The sequence below is a fragment of the Aphelocoma coerulescens genome, chromosome 3, assembly GCF_041296385.1.
Source record: "Aphelocoma coerulescens isolate FSJ_1873_10779 chromosome 3, UR_Acoe_1.0, whole genome shotgun sequence".
Classification (NCBI taxonomy): Eukaryota; Metazoa; Chordata; class Aves; order Passeriformes; family Corvidae; genus Aphelocoma; species Aphelocoma coerulescens.
The window spans coordinates 78,967,292-78,992,196 of record NC_091016.1 but is presented as its reverse complement, the minus strand read 5'-3'; the positions used below and the strand labels follow the sequence as shown (position 1 = coordinate 78,992,196).

General features: G+C 35.8%; 1 protein-coding gene across 1 annotated transcript in view; it reads left to right on the top strand.

Moving 5' to 3' along the window:
• The window catches only part of FIG4 (FIG4 phosphoinositide 5-phosphatase), a 58,935-nt gene extending 34,648 nt beyond the window's left edge, over positions 1-24,287 (top strand). The window contains exons 16-23 of the mRNA XM_069010993.1: positions 2,054-2,192; positions 4,932-4,990; positions 5,599-5,746; positions 6,559-6,642; positions 9,336-9,531; positions 12,000-12,082; positions 16,358-16,447; positions 22,417-24,287. Coding sequence (XP_068867094.1) covers positions 2,054-2,192; positions 4,932-4,990; positions 5,599-5,746; positions 6,559-6,642; positions 9,336-9,531; positions 12,000-12,082; positions 16,358-16,447; positions 22,417-22,594 — 977 coding nt within the window. The 3' untranslated portion in view covers positions 22,595-24,287. The remainder of the gene's footprint in view (positions 1-2,053; positions 2,193-4,931; positions 4,991-5,598; positions 5,747-6,558; positions 6,643-9,335; positions 9,532-11,999; positions 12,083-16,357; positions 16,448-22,416) is intronic.
• The last annotated feature ends 618 nt before the right edge of the window (positions 24,288-24,905 follow it).

Below are 24,905 nucleotides of genomic sequence, written 5' to 3'. Positions count from 1 at the left end.
GTGTTATAAATATTGTGTCAGTCCTCTATTTTTCTTTTTCACAAAACTTGCATAGGCAGGGGTAAAAGTACCTATTTTTTTTCTTCTTCGTAGTAGACTGCAATTATTTATAGACTGTGTGAACTTTAAAACAGTGAGTTGGGCAATGGCTAGAAATACTTCAGTAATCTCTGACTTCTTTGGCTAAAATTACTGCTTCTGTGTGTATAACAATGTTGAGAGCACACAATTCAGAGTAACTTTTCTGAATGTAAATCATGTAATTTGTGTATCATATTTGCCCAAATTAAATGGGAAATAGAGAACTTGTTTATTTCAGTCATATGGTCTCTTATTATTTGCACTGGCAATAAGGTCTGGCTTCATCAATTCTTATGAGCCAAAGGTAGCACCCTTGCAGTGTCCCCTGTACTGTGATGTAGAAGATGGAACGAATCTCTGAGCTGTTCACTTTTATGCCAGCCACTGAAATGGTTAGGTGGAAGCCTGAGCAAAGTTCTAGATCCACATTTGGGGTTGTGGTCTGCTTGCAAGGATAGTCATGATATGCATGTCTTCTAGTAATAAAAGAATTTGTTGTAAAAAAGATGTTACAAATAAAAGAAAACTGTAGAAATAAAAATGTCCATCTGGTCATCTGAATGAACTTGTAGCAAAGTGCACAAACAGACACTAGTCTTTACTGAAGTCAATACTGTCTTTGAATGAAGTTTTCTTAAAGATGCTGCACACTTTCCCCAATTTACTTATGATTTTGGTATTTGATCCCATTTGAGGCAATTATTTTTGATGCTTTAGGCATTTCTTGTGCTTGAAGATGACATTGTTGAAATGTGGCATTCAATGTCATATTTACTTTGTTTCATGTTTATTACAGAGTTTTAAAGTATTTTGTTTCAATGAAATTTAAAGGTTTAACACTGTCCAACACTGTCTGTTCAGTTGGCAACAGCTAGCTTGTTAATGTGGCACATTGAGAGAGATCATTTTGTTCTTTAAGTTTTCTAAGAAAGCAGAGAAAAAGGAAACAGTTTTAGAACAAGATTCTGATTTTCTGTACTGCATTTATTATTATTATTATTATTACTATCTATAATATATCCTTTAAAATGCAAATAAAAATCTGAGGGCTATCCAGTTCATGAATCAGTATTTCCTTTTGTTTCTGATATGAGAAACTTCTTTTTAATGCTTATGTATTTTATGTACTTGAATTAAACAGACTCAGAAAATTTTAGTGATTTGCTTGAAGTCATACAGTATATAAGATTCAGAGCAGGATTACAAGAGGCGTGCTATCACTGCCTCCTAAATAAATCTCTTAGCTACACATGTACCATTTGTCTGTCATTAAAAATACATGAATCTAAAAATAATCTACTCTTACAAGAAAATATTTTCATTTGTTGACCTCAAAGCTCTTAGGATAATTACTATTAATTAAGCTGTATGGGTGAGAAAAAGTAAGACACATATCAAGTAATAATTTGGTGGACCTTAGAATATGACAAGCTAAATTGATGATTTAAACCACAGGAAACAAGTCCAAATTATTAAAAGGTGTTTGTGAAATGTAACCATTTTACTATGTTTTGGCAAGAAAATCCCAAAGAATTCATCATTTGTATGTTTTGTTGGAAACGTGCGTTGTATGGATATTGTTTAATTTCATTAAATCATTCTTCAGTTATTTAGGCTGCAGTAAATTCACTAAGGTGTGTCAGATTTCCTGAAACTTGCCTAAATCCATGTGTGTGCTTCATGCACACACAAATAGGCAGCAGTGGGAGACAGAGCTGCAGTAGGAGGTCTGACTTCTGCCAAGCCTGGGCTCCTGAAGGAGAAGCCAAGGGAAGAGGCAGCGTTGGTACCAGCCCTGTGTGCCCTGCAGTGTGCCAGAAGGTCTGCTCTAAATGAGGTTCCATTGTGCTGCTTGAAGCCCAGAGGGCCCTGCAGCAGTCATAGGACACTCTGAGGAGCAGAGAGAAGCAGTGTCTGAATGGGCTTGAGCTGTGCAGTGCTCCTGGTGTTGAGTGTGCCTCTTGTCTAACAGATGCGGACAGGCAAGATTCTATCAATCTCTTTCTGGGAGTATTCAAGCCTGCAGAAGGAAAGCCACATCTCTGGGAGCTTCCCACTGATTTTTATTTGCATCACAAGAACACCCTTGGTCTATCACAGACCAGGCAAAGGTATTTTGCTGTTCTGTTTTTTATTTTGTTTGGTATTGCTCTAATAAATTTTAAAACATACACGTTGCTAATCAAATAATTAGGTCAGCCTGTCAAAAACTTGCTTACTGTTTTTTATGTTTATACAGAAGCTTAAAAAAAACACCTTCAAGGGATTACTAAAAAATGCTGAGCCTTGGTGTTTCAAAGGATTTTCTTTAGTATGTTATTTTCCTGTTGTACTTAAAAAGAAGTCTAATTTCATATGAAATTCTATCCTTCAGTGTAAAATGTTTCACCATTTTACTGCAGTACAGTTATGTATGAATGTAGTAACATTCCACTAAGCAATATACAGGTGCATTCTTGATTGTCAGATTTATTAATGGTTGAGTTTGAGATTATTTTATGAGGATAGCATTTATTTTCCTGTGTACTGCACTTAGTCTGCAGCTGTGCATAGCAAGAAATCCATGATTTTCTATCTTCCTTTCAGTCTATGTCTAGCCTTTTTTGACAACTATTTTTCTTCATTTGCATTCCCCTGCAGTTGCATGGTAATATACGAAAGTGGTAAAGTATAAAAATTTTAAAGTAATTTGATTGCTTCCCAGAGGGAAATGATTTTGTTGAAGAATATGAATATTGTGCATTAAAAAAAATCCCTTTTAACAAAAAGGACAGTACTCAACTTGTCAGCTAAATAATCTCTTAGGATTTTGGCTGGTTTTATCTTTGATCATTCTGTGAGCCTTAAAGCTCTTTAGTACAAATGGTAGATCTGAATATCTGCATTTAGATTTTTGGCTGGGGAAAACTGCAAGTGTTTCAACAGTGTGATCAGTCCCTGTTGGCTGCTTATTCTGTTAACCTGTCGCAGCAGCTGGCACATGATACGGCTCTTTCTAAATTTCAGTCCTCTTGTATTGTCTCCTGAGGCTTTTCTTAAAGGTAGCTTATATGAGCCATACAACCAAATGCTACTTCAGGCATACATTAAACATGCAATATTAATTTTATTGACTACTCGTTCTGAACATTATTGTATGTCTAAAATTAATTCAGCTGATATATTGCAAATATGCAAATGTTCCAGTCTCCCTTTCATCTGTTACTCTGTTAAAACAGCTATCTCTTATTCGTCACAGATACTGTTCTCAAATGAGGTGGAATATTAAAAAGAAATGTTGCTACTCTTCATTTACTTGTTAATTAGTTTTACCTTTCATTCTAACCAGAATTTCTTCTGAGTAGTTATAATATACAGTCAAGATGTTTCATTATGTGACCAAAATGACACCTTCATGTAATAACTAGGTGAAATAAATACATGAAAAAAAACTCCTTTAAGTAACTTCTTGGTTCTACCAAACATTTGGAGAAGTTCTTTGTGTAACTTTTTCCTGCCTGTGTGTGTAGTACCTCTTTTGGATTCCTTGGGCACAACAACAAAGAAATAATGACACTCATAATGAAATCAAGGATACCGGAGATAGAAGATGATGTTTCCTGTCATTGAAACTTCTTTTGACTATCTGTGCTTTTCCTATATTGTAATTGCCTCCTCATCAGGAAGAAGATATTTAATAATGTTCATACCTTACTTCTATATAATTTATGATTCACGTGAAAGGATGGTGAATATGGGAAAGGAGACTTTGTGTTGCCATGTTACTCATCATTTATACAGGCAACAAAACTGGCTATGTCTGCATAGTTTCTGAAGGCACTGGAGAAAGTAGCTTACTAGCATGGCCTGATACAGGACTTTGAGAAGAGGCAGGGCCTTCAGGCATAACTCATTCCTTACTGTCTAGGATATACACAGTTCTTGGAACTGAAGTGTGTTTTCCTGCCTGTTCTGTACCATCTCCTAAATCCCCCTAACAAGTCTATCCCTGGCTGTGGGAATATACCCACTGTGTCTGCTCCAGATGGCTACATTTGCAGGAGTAGGAGATAACCACATTAATACTCTGATTACAGCCCTCACAGTATTGTGAATACACATGTATTGGAAATAAAAATCAATGAAGACAACTGTGTTTTCATTCCATGTAATGAAATAGAAGAAACTATCAGAAAAAATAAGAAAAGAAATTAATGTGTATTTGAGAGGAGTAAAGCTGTGTAAACATGAATGAAAGATAAAACATGCTTTGTTGTATGAATGTTGCTTGACTTCCTTTGTTGTTTTACAGAAATCCTGAATAAGCTTCCAGCAGGGCTTAAGTTTTGCTGTTAGTTATGCCAGCAGTTCTCAGACTTATGACAGCTGTTACATCAAAATGTATTGCTTTGTGTAGAAGTCAGCTGCTTTGACTTCATTCGATTTTATTATCACTGACCTTCATTTCTTCATACCTTTTTCCTAAATTTTGGGATCTGAATAACATGTGGGAGGGGATGCCTTCCCCCCACTCCTCCAACGACCAGAACAAGAGAAATACATCAATACTTTTGATATGTACTAAGACTTTAATTTTCAGTGCTGTACAGGTAGGCACCTGAAATGTGGTTTTTTTAATGGAACAAAGCCACTCTTCAGTCCATAACTATTGGTATTGAGCTTCATTGGTTTAAATTTTCTGATTTGAGAGCAAAGTAGTTGGATAGGGGCCTGTTGAACTCCACCAGCCAATTAAACAATTTTGCTGAAGTGATAGCTGTATGGATGGGTGAATGTTATGTGCAGACTGGATAGGCTGAATACAAGATCCAATCTCCTGTATTGATTGCAGTTCTGTTTTTCCTGTGCAGCTATACTTACTGGTGGACCACAGGTGTGCTAAAGCATTTACCTCTTCCTTTTGATGAAGGTAGGACCCATATTTACTCCTTGCCTTGCAGAGTATCTTGGAAAAGACGTTTTATTTACAAATGCTTTTTGACTGTTTTAGATCCCAAATCTGATTAAAAAAAAAAGTGTTTCCATAATAGTTTCTAAATACTTCCCTGTCCCCTCCTCATCCCCACCAAGGAGATATGATTTTTCAATTGCAGGTTGCAAGAGCTACCTAAGTGGCTAAAACTTGACCTTCACATGTTTATGAGCCAGGGCACACTTAAATTATTTTTCCTTTTTTTCTTGTCTATTAGCATATATTTATAATCTGTGTTGGTGGTTCTATTCCTGTTGCAGAAGATACAATATAGCTAGTGTGTCTTATTTCTCTGGGGTACTGTGGAGCATGTTTTATTAGGAATTTTCATCATGAAATGAAGTCAAATTATAGTGGTTGATAATGCATATTTATTAAAGATGTGCAATGCATCTTCTTCATGTCATATTTCCTTGTCTCAGAGGGGATATGACTGTAGGAAAAATTGCCTGGTATGGTGGCTAGGTGAGCAGGCTACTGTTTGATTAGATTTTTGCAAGAGTCAGTAATTGCTAGTAAAAAGATTTTTTTTTCTCCCCCCTCAGTGACATGTGCTGAAAACAGACGCAAGTTGACAGTGAAGAAATTCCACAAATACGAAGAGGAAATTGATATCCACAATGAGTTTTTTAGGCCATATGAGTTGAGCAGTTTTGATGAGACTTTCTGCTTGGCAATGACCAATTCTACACGGTATATTGGGATGTTTTGTGGCTCTAAATCCTCAACTGGGAGTTGATTTAGTGTGAATTAAGTATGCATTTGATTTATTTGGTTAAATATGTGTAATTTCAAATTTAGCAAAGTTCTTGAAACTAAATTACATGGAAATGTTACTCTAAAAAAAGTCTGTTAAAATAGCAATTAGATTTCCAATTATTTTTTATTATGGAATGCCTAGTGTCTGGGCACTTGATGGCAGAGAGATGAACTTTTCTCTGTTGACTCAGATCACAGAGGCTGCTTTCAACACAATTGTTTTCTCGTTGTTCTGCTCTTGTTTTGCAGTTGTTTTCTTCAGTTCATCCAGTTCTCACAGCTGGACAGATATTTTTGGGTTTTTTTTTTCCTGTTGGCAGCAATCAGCTGGATATTCTGAGCATAATCTGAATCATGGTTTGGCTAAAGGTTTCCAGGCAGATTATGTTTCATGTAGCTGTTTGACACGATTTGAGTGTTGGCAGCATTTTGAAAACAATGTACAAAACCCTGAGTTACAGGGTTTCTTTAGCACAGGAATGGAGCACAATGTTTTAGCATCTTTAGCAAGTGGTGATACTTGGAGCTGTTTTGTGGGACTAAATAATGCAACTTAAAGCTTTTTAAACACCTAGGTTATAGATATATCAACTTGTAATGATAAAGTTACAACTTGATATCTCTTCTTATGATGATTTTTTTTTTTAAATTCACAGATAGATGTTAGAGGTGGTTCTTCCAGAAAATTTAAAAATTTTATGTGTTGAACTGTGTTAATGAACACTTTTTCCTTTCTGTTTTGGCAGAGATTTTATGCCTAAGAATGTGGGAATTGATCCAAGTCCATTTACTGTTCGTAAACCTGATGAAACTGGAAAATCTGTGTTGGGGTAAGTCTGAAATCAGAAATTTTGTTCTGGTTTAATAGTAATGAAATTGTAATAAAAATTTATAAACTCTTACGTGTGTATCTGTGAAGCATATGCTATGTTATGGGAAATAAAACATTCATTGGTGTTATACTATAGAATTGTACACTTTCAAAATCACATCTGATTTGAGATTTTTATTTGACACTAGGAATTCTTAATTCCAACTTGTTTTCTCCTATTCCTCAAAGTGAAACTCATGAGAAGATTTTATCTATAATATACAGAAGTTATTAAAATTTGATCATCTCTTCATCCTAGTGGCAACTCTATTCTCTATTGGAGTTGACAGCAGTATTTTCTTGTAGTCTTTAAAAAATGATAATTTTTTCATAAACAGTACATATTCTGAAACAGAAATAAATGCCAATTTCAGCATAGTCTTTGATAAAAAAAGTTACTAAAATATTTATTGATAAAATTTTATAAAACAATCAGCAGCAGTTAGTGGGACAAATTAATGCTTCATTTAGCTGCTTTTGCATCCTGGACCTGCTTTGTTACCCTGTTTATTCCACTGCTGTCTTGATTGCTGTGTCACAGAAGGGCTATGCAGAGTCTTCCTGAATTCAGTCTCTCTTTCATACTTCATATTAAGGAAACATTTTGTCAGTAGTTACTGTGCTGTCACAACATTATCAATTCCTCTGAAAACTCGCCCTTCTGTTAAACACGTGCTCTGATCCTCAGGGTCTCATTGTCAATAAATGTTGAGAGCAGACTATGCTTATCACCAATAGAATCTCATTTCATCCTACTGGGAATAAACAGGAAGACTGTTCAACTGTTACACAGTTTATCTCCGCTAAGAATTGTGAGTTTATGAGTGTTTTGAGGATAAGCTTTATTCTTCTACTTTGATATAATGTCAGATTTTTGACTAACTAATTTGTCTCCAGATACTCCATTAAATTCTTGACCATTATATAGTTTTCTCAGGCACTTTTATTCAAGCTCTTCACTGTGATTTTTAGGGATTGATGTGAGACAGAGAATCAGCTCCATCAAAGCCGCTTTCCAGGACTCCCTGTGTATCACTTTTAAGGCTTCTGCTGCATTGGTGTGTTGTGGGGTAAAACGTGGCTTCACTCTTGCACCTCAACCCTATTTAGCCTTGCAAAAGTGGTACCTTTGCCTTGCACATTTGTCATCACATTTTGATCGAAGACGTTTCTGAAGGGTTTGGGTGATCTCTTTTTTTCTGTCAGTGTTTGGGTCCCAAGGACGCTTAGATCTTGGCTGAGTACATGTTGGGAGTGAGGTGAGGATAACACTCTTACTAGTGTTTGGCTACTTGCTCAGTTCCTCAGCTTTCAGAAAGGACTGCTTTTCTTGTGACCTTCACCTCATTTAGAAAAGTAGGGAAAAACCCCTTAATTTTCCCTGAAAAGATTGCTTATGTCTTCATAACTTTCTGTAAATTTCAGTCCAAGGAAATGTCAGGTTCTGCTGAGGCAGAAATCAAACTTGCCCATGGTGTTATTTTTCCCAAGGCATTTTGTTCCAGCTCTAAGATTTCTTCTGATACGATAATTTCCTCAGGGGTGGGGTATGCTCTCAGATCAGAGCCTTTGGAAGGACTCCCCTGCTTGTTTGTACATGTTCCTTGAGCATATAAAGTGTAGCTAATTCAGTACAGGGATAAACTGCTGTGTGAGTTTGACTTCAAGAGGCAGCACTCTATAAGAGTCATGATGTGCTCCACTAGAGTGATCCTGATGAGAGCACTAGACCTGCATCTCCAAATAGCATTTGCATCAATCTATGTGCTGTTTTCACAGCCTCTTAGCATGCTGCTGTCTTTCTTTAGAGTGAGTCACACACAGTGTCAGTGATACATGGGACAGTCACTGCAGCAAGGAAGAGATGTTCCTTCCCTATTTCCAGGGATTTGTCTATAAACTGTGTATTCATTAGTTAATGTCTATTCATTAACTGCCTTCCCTGAAAGATTGTGACAGTGTCTGAGAGGAAATTGCAACTAAATACCCTTCTGTGGCCAGTAGGAGAGGATTCAGAGGACATAAGGCTGGTATAATTTCTGATGGGTGAAGTAATGTGCACCTTTCAGAGTGCATACAGTTAAATCCAGTGTTAGCCTGCTTACACAGAAGTGCTGTATCTTACAAATAAGGCACCTCTTTATATTGACCAGAATTTCTTGAGTGAGAAATACATACTGCATAAAGAAATGTTGCTGATTAAAGAACTGAATTAAGGGGAGAGGTATGGAAAGTAAAGAAAAAAAAGTGACATTACCATTAAGATTTGGAACCAAGATTAAGAAAGCTATAGGAGTGGATATTGTTATTAATAAGAAAGTGAAACTTTTTTCCAAGATCAAATCCAAAGATGTTATGTCTCAAGTAATTTTTATTCCTTTTTATTTATTCAGTTGTGAGGAGGGATTTAAGTAAAAAATCAGAGAATCAGTGAAGAAAAACTGACAGAATCCTTTGGGCTGTCTTTAAATGCTCTGGAATAAGAAGAGATTGAAGAAGAGGAATCAATTGGGGATTGTGAAGATGAGCAAAAAGTTTACCCAGAAGTTAAAACTTATTTCCCCAGAAAGACTGTAACCAAGATTAGGAGTTTTAAATATTCATTTCTAGTATCTTGCTGATTTCATCAATACACACTACCTTTCCTAATAGGAACAAAAATAATAGAGAAGAAACCGTGCTGCAGCGCAAAACAGCTGCTAGTGCTCCTCCACCCCCAAGCGAGGAAGCAGTGTCGAGTAGTTCTGAAGATGATTCTGGGACAGATAAAGAAGATGAAGGTGCTGTTTCCCAACGTTCAACTCCAGTAAAGGTGACTGATACAGGAGACAATACAAAAATTACAGAGGTAAGAAATTACTGTGTTAGGCAAGGAGGCTTAAAATTTGCATTCCCTTAAAAAAATGTTCTAGAACAGTCAGAAGTAAAGCACTGAGAAATTTAGTGGAAATGGTCTCCTGTGTAATTTTTTTAATGTAGATATTAGCATAACTGCAGTACAACCTCTTGTAAACCTTTTCTGTTCTTCTTGTCATGTAATAGTGAAACACAAAGGAAAATAGCATTTAAAAAAAAATTACTGTCAGAAAACTTTGGTATTTGAAAGGTATTTGGGTCATTACATAATGTAAAATGCACCTATATTAGTGTGTTAATTCAGAGCAGTAGTGCACTTCTGATTATTGTCCCTTACCATGCTCTGGCAGACATCATGAGGTGGCCTTTGAGCATGCAAATGAGATTCCTTTTCTCCAGGAATGTACCTGATCTACCTACTTAACATTTAGTCCATGGGAGTTAATCTGGAGCAAAGCCCCTGAAAGACATGTACTATGAACCTGATGTCCTGAGAACCACCTCTTGGAAGTACAAAGCAATCCCTTTTGGAGGATGCCACTTGCTTAGGTTGATTAACTGTAAATTAATGTTCATTCTGTCTAACTTTTAACATGGTTTATGTGAACACTTTTAAATTGCTGTTCCATAATTATATGGTCTGGCATTTAAAAAAAAATTAACTAACTTCAAAAATGTGCATGATAATGTTATCGCATAGGTCCTGTGCTGTTAGTGCTACTAAGGTTGAAGATAATGGCAGTGAATAAAACAGTGAAATAAATTGCATTTGCCCAGTCAGGTGGAAAGAATGTATATTTTCAGTTGTGGGTTATTAATCTTTTTCTGCTAGCATAACTCCCATTTTGTTGGAATCCCTTGGGTGTTTATTTAATGAAAATAATGAGTTGTATAAAGAGCTATGGAAGTATCTATTTTATTAGTTCGTGTAATAGTTCTTCAAATTCTTTCTTGTAGATATCCATTTTAGATACCATTGAAAATGTCTTAGCAAAAGGTTATGCTAATGGAAATGATAGAAATTTGGAAAATACTTATGTTGTCGGGGGGGGGGTTGATTTTTTTTTTTTTAAATCACAGCTAATTTAAATGGTTACAGTATTATCCATATTATCACTTCTGAAGAAAATTGAGTATTTATGACCTTAGCGTAAAATGTAGTGCCTGACAGGCAACAGACAATTAAACTGCCTTTTTTTTTTTCTTTGCCACAATTCAGATTTTGATTCTATTCAGTCTTTAGCCTAGGGCTCTGTGTTCTCAAATAATGGATTTTCAGCCTCCAATAGTACAGTCGTGTCTTCTTCCTAAACCAGTACAAGCACATTTATTTATTTGTGTTTATGCAAGATATTTTATCTGAAAGTTTTCCATTATCTCTGAATAACAGAGTACCTGTTCTCCAGAAAATCAGGTTGTTTCTAGATTTTTTTAAAAAATTTTATTCTTAATTCATACTATTGCATAATTTATCTCACATCAGTTTTTCCCTCAGTGTGAAGTGTGTTTTGAACACACTTCAGCACTCAGACCTAAGATACCTTTTTTGAGATTTTTAAGATGCTTAAATGAAAGATGCATGTAAACACAAAGTATGATTTGAAACATTTTTTAATTTCAATGGTTAAAATTGGGTGAGCTATTCTGACTTTTTAGTAATGATATGAAGAAATATATTCCAATTAATTAGCACTTTTTCCTACATTGAATTTTAGTCATAATTTGCATTGTTCATTCATGGCAGTCCTTATTATTGGGGGAACCAAAAAACCTAGTTCCTTTCTGTTCACATCTCTGAGAAGTTAATAAAAAATGCATTTATACTTCTGGTCAGGACATACCTTTCTGAAGTTCTTTGACTTTGAATCTTTTTGAACTAAAAGAAACTGTGTTTATATTTGACTCACAGTCATATGTGTTGTGTCAGAAAGCCCCCCTCAGTTTAGCACTGAATCACTAGGCACAGTTAGTGAACTATTGCATGTGCATTGATTCCTTGTTATAGTTGACTGACATGATTGCATAATGTATAAAATAAAAATAGTTTTGTTCAACCTGATGTTTGTAATTATTGCAGAATTGGCAGCAGGAAATGTGAAAGCAAATGTGGGAGCATGTTCTGAACAAATATGATTTATTCTATATTAAGTTTCAACACAGAACAGAATTTAATAACTACACCATTATGTTCTATTAATATAATTTATTCTCCTAACATGTTGTTTTATCTGATGTTATCTTTCAAGAATTCTTTACTTGTTGAATAAATGTGTTAATATTTTTAATAAATTTTTTTTTAAATATGTGTAAGCTAATATTGCTGTGGATGTGAGAGACTTGTTTGTTTCTGTCTGCACTTTTGAAATTATATTTTAGTTTGTAAAGAAGTTCTTTCTTAAGAGCAAACTTTCTTTGGATGTTGTTATGGTATTCTTAGTCTGAATCTTTCTTATGTTCCAGAATGTAGTGCAATCAACAAAAGATGTGTATGGGGTCAATCTTTCAGATATCCCTTCAGAAGATGATCTTGCAATATATGCAAGGTGAGATAAATTTCCAGTGGTAATCAATAAAACATAATTTGAGCTAGTTAAGTGCAGTTTGTCGAAGTGCTTCCTTTGATTAAGCTTATTTAAATGATAAGTTTTAAAGAAATTTGCCTATATGTGCTATCTCTTTTTCCAAATCAAACTGTTTTCAGCTGCCTGTGTCAACTCTAATTTCAGTGGAAGCTTTACAGATGTCTCTGAAAGCAAAACTTGGAGCTTAAATCAAATGAAAGATGCCTCAAAAGAAATACCTGTCATTTAATATAGTCCTAGAAATTTAGAAGCAAATTCAAAGGAATTCCATGTTCCATTGATAAGTAAATTCCACAGGAATGGTTCCATGATTGTAAGCTTCGTAATCTTTGGGGTTTGCATTTTTCAAGTGTTGAATTACTCCAGTCAATCATAATGAAATAACTCATTCTGTAAAAATGCACATAAAATAATAGAAGTTGTCATTTTTTTTTAACATAATGTCATATAGAGATATGTGTTAACTGTTAACTTTTACTCAAATTTAAATAGTTGTGTGACTTTTCGAAGGAAACACTGTGTGGCTTTAGATGGAAATTTACTTTTCTGATTCATATTCCACCTTTTTTTTTGAAACATCCTGGTCTTTTGAGCTTGAAATAAAAGCTTGTGGATATTACAGGGAGACCTTGAGACCGTTACTAAATCTGGTATAGACTGTGAGAAGAGTTGAGAAAAGCAGTCGGAACAACTCACACTGTAGAAGCACAGATATCTAAGTGACAGATATTTGTCATGTAAGTTTAGAAGAGGGAGAAATCCCTTGCCATTGTTGGAGTTCCATGAAGCGATGGCATGCAAATATATGTAGTGTGTGGGTTCATGTGCATGTGTATATCCCTGAGCACAGTGTGTTTAATAATGTTCCCTTGCACACTGCATTTGGATCAGCATCTTACTGCCACTTGTTCTTAATAAAGGGCTTTATGGATTCAAACCATACATGCAGGGGATGAGTAAGATACAATGTAGTCCAAGACAAAATTCAGCTCCTTAGGTGGTCCAGCAAGTTCCCACTTGCATTGGTGGGCAAGCACCAAGGGTTCACCTCCCAGCTCCAATTAAAGAAAAGCTTCTTCTTTTATTCGAGGGTAACTTGGACTGTTATCCTCTAGGAGACAGGTGTCACCATTCCTGCAGGAGCCATGAACTGTCTTCCCCCCAAAAGCAATCAGGAATGCTGTTCAGAATTCCCATAACCCCATACACAGCACTGGTTACATGTTGTTAAAAAATGTGTAGTTACGCTATTGTTCTCAAGTTCTCTCTTCAATATCACAGAACAATGCTGAAGCCAAAGAAAAACTGGTTCAAATTTTCCTTTATTTCTTAAACCAGAAATTATTTTGAACATTTTGATTTTTTTTTTTCTGTTTAACTCAAACCAAAAGTGAATAGAATAATTTCAGTTATAGATGAACTAGAGCTTAACCAAAAAGTTACTCATTGAATTCCCTGGTGGAGGAGGTTGTTTCCTGAACTGCAGTATTTTTCCTCGAAAACTAGTCAGAATCATGGCAACTAATTACTGGGAATCAGTTGGAGAAATTTAGATCCAAATTGAAGACCCTCCTAGTTCCAAAAGTCTTCAAATGCTGTTGCCAAGAGACCTTCTCATGCAAGATATTGGGAGTGCAAATCAATGAGATTTTCTTAAGAAACCAATGTTTCAAACATCTGTTTAGAATGCAGAATTAATGATGTTTGAGAAAAAGGGTGTAAGAAATCTACACCTCATCTCAGGAAAGCACTGTGTGTATGTTGAAGTGAGTACTTGTGAGACATGCATTGAAATGGCCTTATGTGCATTTGTTTTCATTTTCTAATGTGTAATAGCAGTAACTACCTTGTTATATTTGAAACCTTCTCAGTTTTTAAGGGAAATTTTAATTCACTGGCATCTCTTCTAATTGGGTGATATGTGGTGTTGCATCCTTAGTTCATTAATACACTCAAAGCATTTTTTATTTTTATTTAAAAATCTTTTTCTGTTACTTTAGGTTTAGCTACTTCTCTGGCTACTGCTGTTAGCCACTTAGCTACTACTCTTTTGTTCTCTAAAATTCCATTTCTCCCTATTTCCTACATGCTGAGTCATTTGAAGATACTACACTTGAATAGTGTTAAGGAGGATGTTTCTCATTGTCTCTGAAATTTTTAATTTCCCCTATGCCTCTACCTTTGTTTATTTTTAATTTTAACCACTAGAAAATCGATGCAAATTTGACAACTATCCTTTGATATAGCAGGTAGTTATTGTGATTCTGCAAATGGCCCAATGTGAGCTGGTGTCTACTGTGAGTCTCTCTGTTCAGATGAACAACTCTGTGTTAACATCCAGAATTGCAGCTATTTCCAATTTTATAATTTCTTCAGGCTGGACTAACATTCAGTCTATTGTTCATGTAAAACTGTAAACCCCTTGGAGGCTTTGAAGCTCCCTATTCATATCCTTTTTAAGAAAAAAAAACAAACCTTGCATTTATTTAATTTCCTTCAAGCAATGCAGGTTTTAAAAATAGAATAAATTACAAATTCTTTATCTCTTTTAGCTAACAAGACATAGTGCTATTTCTGTTCTGGTGTGCTGATTTATGTAATAAAGGATGTCAGTAAAATCTATACTTTCCAAAATGTACATCGCTTGAGAATAGCAGCAATTTCTTTCACAGTATGCTTACAGATCTCACATCAAGCCTTTTTCTATTATTGGAATAAGGGAGATGGGGATGTAAGATCCTGACTTCACGTGACATTGCTGGACATGTTACATGTTTTTTCATTGTTAGGATTAGGGTATTGCAGATTCAAAGTACTTCAGGTTAAGTTACTTTACATCAACTGATCTATATTAAGCCTATTTGCAAATGCAAATTAAAAGTAATTTGAATCTATCAGACCATTTTCACTGATGGCTGAGATAATTCTCGTCAAAACAGAAATCACAGAAGCACAGATTGGTTGAGGGTGGAAGGGACACGAGGTCCCTCAAGTAATTTGAGGATGTGTGCTGCAGATCAGCTGTGCATGGTATCTTACTGACATGGGGTAACTTGCTTGTGTGCATTTAGGTCTTGTTACTTTCAAAATATTGAAGAATTTGAAGAAGTTAATTAATATACTTATGCGATTAGTTTGCCTTTGGTTTTTTTTAAGTTGGTTTCAATAGCAAGCTCCTGCACTAGGAGATCTTAATTATCTTGACTTCCACTTATAATTCTCTTATTTAGAAATGTAAGTATTTATTCCTTTAACGTCCAAAGTTATGTCTCTGAGGCTTTTGTTCCTACAGTATAGGATCTGCATGGAGCAGAAAGAAAAGCTGCAATAACTTGTTTAGGAATATGTTGGACGTTTGACTTCTGTACACTCTTTCATGCAATTGGTTTTGCACTGGTAATAGTTGCTTGTTAAAACATAGTAAATATTCCTGAAGTAGACCAGTAAGACTTCTTAAGCTAAATGGAAGCTCACTGTTAAGAAAAACCTTCTGCCTCAGAAAATTAAACTAGTAAATCACAACTAACATTTACTTGTCTTTTCAGTGTCTTTTCAGTTGGAGAGTGAACAAATTGAGTGCAAGATAGCTGCATATATTTACATTTGAAACGGTCTGACTTTTCCTTCTATTCTGAGTGACTAAGATTAGTGATAAACTACTTTTCAAAAGAATTTGTTCAAATTCATTGCCAAGAAAAAAAAAACCCATGGCAGTATTTTCCATTGGCAGTGTCTTCCACCAAATATTTGGAGATGGAGAAATTGTCCCAAAAGGTTGTGCTTGTAAATAAGTGATCTGGACTCACAGTGTTTCAGATGAATAAACTAGATTGAATTCAGCAGAGGACTAACTTAAATCTGAAACTTGAGAGACTTTGTGTCTTTTGCTGATTTTTCCAGAGGCTATTCCTCTGGCTGATTACTTTGAAAAAGACATAGGAAGTTGACTGTAGAGGGCTCCCTGTTTCCTAGGGGAGCTCTGTTTCTCTGCCATGACATACTAGGTGACACCAATTGATAAGTGAATCTTTTTTCAAAGGTTCTGAGTTCATGCATGCAACCTCTATGAACTTTTAAGAATCTCTCTTGTTCACCAGAGAGGTACATCATCATCAGTGACTTACACAGCATGACTCAAAATCTCCTTTCTTAATGTCATTTTCTTTTGCTTGATGATTTTTGGGGGATAGTTCTTTTATTTTTTTAATTTATTCTCCAACCTACTGCTTTTCACAGGTTTGTTCAGCTGGGACAGAGTCAGCATAAACAAGACAAGGGGAGCCAGCACTTTTGTTCAAAACACCCATTGGATAAGGTTATAAATTTGTAAGTATTCTTTTTCTTTTTCCTTTTAGCCTGATTTTGCTTTTGTCATTAGATGTGAAAAATCATCAGGTAAATTTGATGTTAAATTGCCTGAGAGTCACACTTCCATTCTTTTACTGCATAAGGAGATTCAATGCATTGCATGAAGAACTGGGGTTTTGGGGTTTGGGGGGTTTGGGTTTTGTTTGTGTTCTTTTGGGGGGTGTTGGTTTTTTGTTCCATTTTTTAGTTTTTGTAGTATCAAGGGGTTTGTATTCAAAAGTCTTAGCAATCCTGGAATAAAGTGCTGAATCCACCAAGTTCAAAGGGCAATTTCTTCTTGCTGTGATTACTTTTGAAAGAGGCAGTTTGAAAGACCAGTTGACTTGCATATTCTTCGTTAAAAAGCATTCAAAGTTGCATTTGAATCTTCTTTGTACTAGTGTAAAAAAGGAGTCATGCTATTATCCAAATGTCATGGTAATATTGAACCAGGTCTTAGAATTTAGATGATCAGGTATTACCTTCCCAGTTGACATCTTCCTGTACTGTAGACAGCTTTCACCAAGGCAAGGCAGATTTTTATGTACTTCTGTCTCTGGGGGACATGATCCTTTATCCAACAGCATGGCCACTTCTTAGAGCTGCAAGAGCTTTACTGAAATCCATTGATTTGCAGAAACCTCAACTTTTTTTCCTCCACTGCCTCTTGTCCACCCCTCTGTGCTGATGAAGTGAGGGAACCTTGAACATAGCATTTATACCTAAGTAGGGAGAGAGACTGGGTGAGTCTCAGCTGGGCTGAGAGTAGAATGACATGAAACAGATGTAATGCAGTGTGTGAGACACTACTGTCTAATAGCAGTGTTTAGTCACTTGGTATTAGCTACATTTAAAGTGATGATGCCACATTTGTAGGTAAATGAGCCTGTAGTTTTATAATAAAACATGTCTAATGGGTATTAAAGTAGTAAATTAGATTGGCAAACTGTAAAACTGTTTTTCAATATGAGGGAACAAGCCTGAATGTTTTAAATGGACATGTTTATTAAGAAAATATTTTGTAAGCAGAAGAATATTTTTGCTATGAATAAAGGCAATTTCTTTTTTGTAATTGCAAAATCTTCCAGCATATAAGACAGTGTAGGAGACAATCATTCCTTTCTGTGGATACAAAAATGCTGCTAGCAAGGATTTTCTTGCTATTTTCTAAGTCCATGAGAGACTTTTCTCTCTCACAGAAGAGGTAGCAGAGTTATGTAAACAACCAAACACCTGCAGCCTTGAAAAGCCTTGTTTATGGTACAGTAGAAAAATATTTTGACAATGGATGTTTTAGGATTTTAGCCAATCACCCCAAGGGGTGGCTGATCCTTGTCCGATTAAACTATGAAGAAAAAGTCTATAAAAGAGTTTGTAAAATAATTAAATAAATCAATCTTGCTGCACAATTCCTGCCTACTGGATCTTCTCTCCTCCTCCCTACGGCTGCGGGACATGGTGATGTACCCTAGGGCATTTATTAATACCTTTCTTACCCCTTGAAATGTAGAGTAAATTTTTTTTCCCAATGCTCAGCTGCTGTAAAATGAACACATTAAAGAGAGTCTATACACAGAACTTTGGTGGCTTTGGGGTAGTCAGATGTTAATTTTTCTGTTTTCCCAGGTGTAATTTCTGTGTGTTTCTGAATAGTAGAAGTGTAAAAGTCATAGGGCACACAAATCTGTGCCTCCTGTCAGTCCTCCTCTTGAAGTCATGAAGTCATCTCTCCCTGCCAGTTCTTCCAAACATGCTCCTGTCTGTAGATCAGAGAGGAAATAGGTCATCTTAGGGTTGGTAATTTCTTTTTTATGACCATATATCCCTAGACAGCTTAAAAATTTTCTTTGTGTTTTGTTCTGTAACTTTTTAAAAATGTTTAAATACTGTTTGGATGGTGACAGATTGTTCTGTCCGTTAAAGTCATAAATGTAGCCATTCTTTAAAGGCATGTTGTTCAATTCTGAAACAAGGAAGCTTTCTCGTACTGAATTTGAATTGCTGCTCTGAATCAGGAATTTCCTTGGAGAATACTAACTTTTTAGAGATAAAATAGAGTGAACATAAGTGTACTTAAGATTAGGGAGAGAGGGAGGGCTTTCAGTAACAGCAGCTGAGGCACAGCTTGCACTTGTTTCTCGAGGAGCTCTTGAAGAAATTGAAAAATTATACTAGCTTGTATTAATTGGATGTTAGATGCATTTTAAATTGAAAAAAAATCTGACAAATTTAATTCTCCAGTAGTTCCTTCATATATGATACAAATGCAATTAAACCCTAATTCTTTTCATAGTAAAATTATATACTCAGTCCAAAATTTTGGTTTCTTATCAGCAGTGAGATATAATTTAGGCTTAGGTTAGTTACTGTCTTTCCACACTTTTCAAGAAAATCTCTTTTAATAACTCCACATCTCACAATTTTAAGACACTTGACCATTTTAATCAAATACATGAAGCCACTACAAAAGAAGAAATATTTCTTATTTTTATAATGTCACTGCAGTGATACTTATGAATTCAAATATGAATTGTCTAGATACTGAAGAGAAGGTTCTGGCTTAAATTTAGAAATTCTAAGTATAGACTAGAAAAAAAATGGAGACTTGAACAGGGACCGAAGTGATTCAGTAAAGTAATACTGAAGTTGAGTGGAGGATGTGGAAGGATATTGAAATTCTTCTTTTTGTTCTTAGAAATTCCATGAAGGAAAAAATGATAGAATTTTACTTAGAGCTAAATAGAGCTAAACAGAACTGAACTACTTTTAGCACAATCTATTATAATGTATATGAAGAGAGACTTTAAGTACTGTAGTGTAATTACTGTTGGCTGACACAGTGCACCTGTTCCTAATTCCCTAATTCCCTGGTATTCATTTTGGTATGATATAAATAATACTGTTGTAAAAATATACTCTCAAAACCTTTTCAAATGTACTTCATACATTTATCTAGGAGTACAAGAAGTTTTATTCCCTCCTGAAAAGGGAATGGCGTGTTTTGATTCACTGTAGCACGAAAGTAGAGTGTGGGCACACTCCAACATCCTTACACCAAAGCATGGCTGGTGCATACCTCAGGGTCCAAGCTGTCTTCAGTGCCTGTGCTTCAGGTCATAAATATGAACATAAAACATAAAATGTTTTGGGTTGGAAGGACTTTTAAAGACCATCTGGTTCCACCCCCCTGCCATGGGCAGGGACATTTTCCACTAGACCAGATTGCTCAAAGGCCCATCCAACCTGGCCTTGAACACTCCCAGGGATGGGGCAAACACAGCTTTGGTGACCTGTTCCAGTGCCTCCCTGCCCTCACAGCAAAGGATTTTCTCCTACTGCCTAAATTAAACCTGACTTCATCTTAAAGCCACTCCCCTTGTCCCATCACTTCATGCCCTTGCAGAAAGTCCATCTCCAACTCTCTTGCAGCCTGCTTTAGGTACTGGAAGGTGCTGTAAGGTCTCCCTGGAGCCTCCTCTTGTCCAAGCTGAATAACCCCAACTCTGTCAGGCTGTCTTCATAGGAGAGGTGCTCCAGCCCTCTGATCATTTTCATGGGTATTTGCTTAGGATTCAAACAAGGCAAAAGAGTGCATTTTGTTTCCTTTTTAGATACACATTAGAGACTTGAGGAGAACTAATCAATGTTGAAAAAAATGCAATGGCTTTCTGGTGACTGCTCTGTGTCTGAGAGCTCATCCACATCACCATGCACTTTTCCGTGGAAGTATGGAACATCCTCATTGTAACTGAAGGTTTTAACTGTATCTTTTACTGTAGAGACAATGATACTCTTGGTGAAACCATAACACCAGAAAGCCTACTCACAAGTGGGATGAAAACAATTGAAAATTGCATGTCAAGGGTGCTGTCCTTCGTGACATAATGTTTATGTTCCTATCTATGTAATTTTCACTAGGAGGCCATAAAACTACATGTCTCTAGGGCAATCTGATAGCCAAGTCATAAATAACATGCTCTCCTTCATGACTATTGTAAGTATTAAACTTATTAAGTAGAATAGATTTTTACATGAATATGTTAGAGAAATGACTTTTAATTAAATGACTGGATAATACAAGCACTCTACAAATAGTTACAGCTTAATACAGGGTTATTAATCAAAGTTGGCATGCATGAACATGTGGTTCTTTCAATATATTTTTATCATATTGATGCAAGTAGGTGGAAAATTGAGATTTAGTTTTTAAATGCTCAAAATGAAATGCAGTTTGCTGCCCAGCTTCCATTGTGCCTAAGGAAAGGATTTTTGTGTCGTTAGTGCTTCAGAAATGTCATGTCTTTAGAAACCAATCAATAAATAGAGAAGGCGTCAGTTTAGTGTTATGGCTCTATTTTGCTCTTTTACTTAATTGTCCACTTGCTAGTGGATCAGACAGACAAGTTATATTTGAGTAAGTGACGTCTTTTGTTGTTAGACAGTGACATTGGTAAGTTAGTACAGTGTGCTAGTGTCAAATGCCATTGCTAGAGTCTCATCTTGGATGCTTTACTCTGGTTAAATAAGTATCTGCAGAAACTATGGATGCTTTGAAAAGCAATCTACTTTTAAAGCATCTGGATATAAAGTTAGATAGACTAATGCTTTTTGCCAGTTCTGAAAACACCCACCTTAAATAAACTAGAAATGATAATGAGAAGAAACTATCACATTGTTGAGAAAAAAAAAATTAAGTTTTAGAGTATGCAGCCAAACTCTGTGGGTGACTGGTGGTTTTATTGTCTCAAGTTCAACAGTATACTTGTATTAGTAATTCTGTTATTGCAGACAAAGTATAATCAAATGTAAGTATGGCTATGCAGAGTTGAAATATGAAATTGAAAAGTATTACTTTAATCTGGAAACCTTTCTGTTTTATATACCATATTCAGTTGCAGTGGAATATTAGGCACAGTGTATCCTACATGACATGCTGCAGTAATTTTTTAAGACTAACGAACTGTCATATGATGAAACATCCAAAATACAATGTATATTACTAAAATAAAAGGCTGCAAAATGAGGGAGAAAGGGGGGAGTTTGGGCAGTTTTAATGGAGATCCTCATTTAGAAACAGTGTCAAACATTAGTTTGTGCCAGTAATGCAGCTAGAAGTTTATTAGGGCATTTTATTTATAGAAGGACTTTCCCTTTGCCTAAGTGTTCCAGTTCTTACTTTTTTTTTACCTTTAAAAGAGGAGATTCTACACATAAAAATAATTTCTTGTCTCTTGAAAAGCACCCAGATAGTGAGTCACGACTGTGGCTTCTGTAGAATATGGCAATAATGCTAATATCTGAATCTTCATTGCATTTGGGCAGTTTGATGTTGGCTCTACGAAATAGTGAGCTCTGACAGTAAGTTTCCACTTTACTTTCTTACCTGAGAAGATGTGTATATTAGGATTCAAATGTGGTATTTGTTGTATGAAGATGATTTAAAAAATATTTCCATAAAATATCTGAGTGCTGTTGCTGATAATAAATTGTCTGTTTCCTGATAATTAGATGGAAATTTCTTACCTAATTAATCTTTTATACTCTGTTGGCTCAGAGTATAATCACTTGTTATAATTGCTACTAAGTGGATAGCTCAATGAAGTTTTTCTTTTATCTGCTGTAGTGCATGGCACAGATCTACTTTAGCTGGGGAACTTACTGACCATGGCAGATCTGAGGAAGGATGAATAAATGAGGGCAGGGCAAAAGGAAGTGAGAAGGTGTTCTGTAATGGGATTAATGACAACTTACCTAATTACCCTACTTGGAAAGCTGGGTCTTATCAGGTCTGCATTAGTGATTAAAAATCTAGGTAAAGGAATTATCTACTAGGAACTTGCCCTCTCATTGACTCTCCTGTATATTTCAAGGAAAAGAAGTACTCCTCTCTCTGTGGAAAATTTTTGCCTAAAGCTCCAAGTATTCTGCATGTTTGTTTTTTTTTCCAGAATACCCATCTCCTCCTTTTCTCAAGACAATATTTATGAAGTCCAGCCTCCAAGAGCTGATAGGAAATCGATAGAGATTTTCCATGCACACATTCAGGCTGGAAGAGGGAACATGCAGCCCCTGGGAAAAGATGACTTCCTCATGTACAGAGAGTACATTCGAAACAGATACATGTAAATCCAAGCCGGATTCTCCTGCAAAATCTACTGTACTGATAAGTCATAAAAATAATTTTAGAAAGGAAATCTAGTTATGTTCTTTTGCAGTAATGAATTTATTACTAACTTTTCTATTTATTATTCTTTACTATTATCCATTTGTTGTATTGTGCTTTAGGGAAAAAGGTGATTTAATATCTGATTTAAAGGTTATTTAATATCTTTTTAGCTGAAAGTATCTTAAGAGACTAAGTGAATAATCAGAGCACCCAGAGTCACTAGAGAGTATGTAGCAATTTATGGCAAAGAAAATATGGCATCTTTAGTTCTTTATATTAATTTCTTACATTGTTATCTTTGCTAATAAAACTGAAGTGATTTGTACAAAAGAATCAGAAGAGTTTTCTTGCTCTTTGTTCCATGACAGAAAACAATCTTTTTTTACAGCAGATTATTTTCTGATATTTCTTGAGGTTTTTAGCCAAGTGAGTGCTAGAATGACTGCTTGCAATTTGCTGCTTTCTTAAGCAAAAGTGAAAAATATGTGGCTTATGTCAAAATCAAAATTTGCATCAACACTAATAAACTTTGTAACCCTAATATGCGTCAAAAGTAATCTCACTGGTGCTGGTAGCTACAGAATCTGTGCCACATACTGCGGGGTGAAGATGGCTTGTGACTAATTATCACAGGCTTCTGGTAGGAGTCTGAGGAGAACCCCATAATGACTGCACCTGCAAATGAGGGAATGCTCTTCATGTTATTGTGTTTGGACACCTAGAGAGTGCCAAACCATCCTGTCATTTTTCTGTATGACAGGCATTACTTTGTTGAAGCATACTCTTCCCATCCCCGTAAATTTGCTCCTGTGAGATACCTTCAGGTCCAAGCCTAGAGCCTCCCCAGCAAGGGCTGTTGGTAAGTGACCAGACCAGCTGGGGTGATCATGCAAGAGGAAGCAGTAGTTGGGTTAGGCAAGACTGAACATCATGTCCAGAAGTGAAGAGGCAGCAGCTGTCTAAATAGGTTCTTTTGGGGTTGTAAATCAAACATTTCTCAAATTAAAAAAAAAAAAAAAAGGAGGGGAGGAAGCCTACTATTTGCAATTGCAGGCTAAAATTCCCAACACTTTGTAGCCCTTTTCCTTGTAGAATACTGACAGTATCACCAGCATCCTTGACAAAACATTTTGTTCCACAAGCTTGAACAGATCATGTTTCAGAATTTTCTGGAATAGCGGAATAACTGTTTTAGGGATGTAGCCAACTGCATGTAACAGATGTGGAGAACATGTTTGTGTTCACAGTAAATTGCTTTTCAGGCAGCTACTGCAGATTCGTGGCTGCTCACTGCAAACATGTTTGCATATCTTTGAATATTTGATGCAGTAAGTTGCACGTCTGTCAGCAATATAAGGAAAGATGTGGTGGGTAAAGGAAAAAAAGTTTTCTTGTGATACAAGTTTGTGTTTCTCAGGGAAGGACTTGCATGCAGTCAGAGTGAAAACATGGTACCTTGAGCTACCAAAGCATTTTGGTGACCATTCTCTTTTGTTAATTGTTTTGAGCCAAATGGTTGTATTTTAGGAGATGCAAGAATGAATTGTCACTTTAGATAATACTTCATTGCAACTGTCAGGTTTTTTTCCTCTGGAAAAAATAAATCTATACTGAATTATTTTGCCCAATATGAAAATAATTAGAAGGAATAAATGCTTGCTTTGAAAAAAATGTAAAGCTGGAGTTCGTGTCTTAATGAGACAAATGCACATTTTCCTTATTGTTCTTAAACCATTGCAAGGAATGTTTTCTAGACTATCACAGACCCTACTGCTGTTGTTCACAGATACTGGTAATTCATAAAAGTTAGCCTTGACAGCCTACCACTTACCCACAGATAACTCAAAAGATGAAACTCCTTTTTTCAACAACCAGTGTGCAATGTTGTTGCAAAATTTAGGGATTGTAATAATTTTACAGCTCTAGGAGAAAATACATTCAGCCCTGAGCAATTCAGACACTCCTCGAAGAAGAGGATTAAAGGAGATTGGTTTACAATTCAGAGAATTGAATGACATCTCAGTGATGGCTTGTGTGATCTACCATCAGCATACTCTTAGCAGCTGTTCAGAATACTTCAGGGTGCCAATGTCAACTTTCAGTAGATTTGTTTAAAAAAAAGAAAAAAAGGCCAATGCACAAAGCAAGACTCCCAGCTTTACCCTGAGTGAACTCAACTGTCTGAGTGGACCTGCTGCCTAATGCATGCAAATGGTTATTTAAAAAAGAAATACACTCAATCACCCATCTAACAAGTTCAGTCAGATGAAG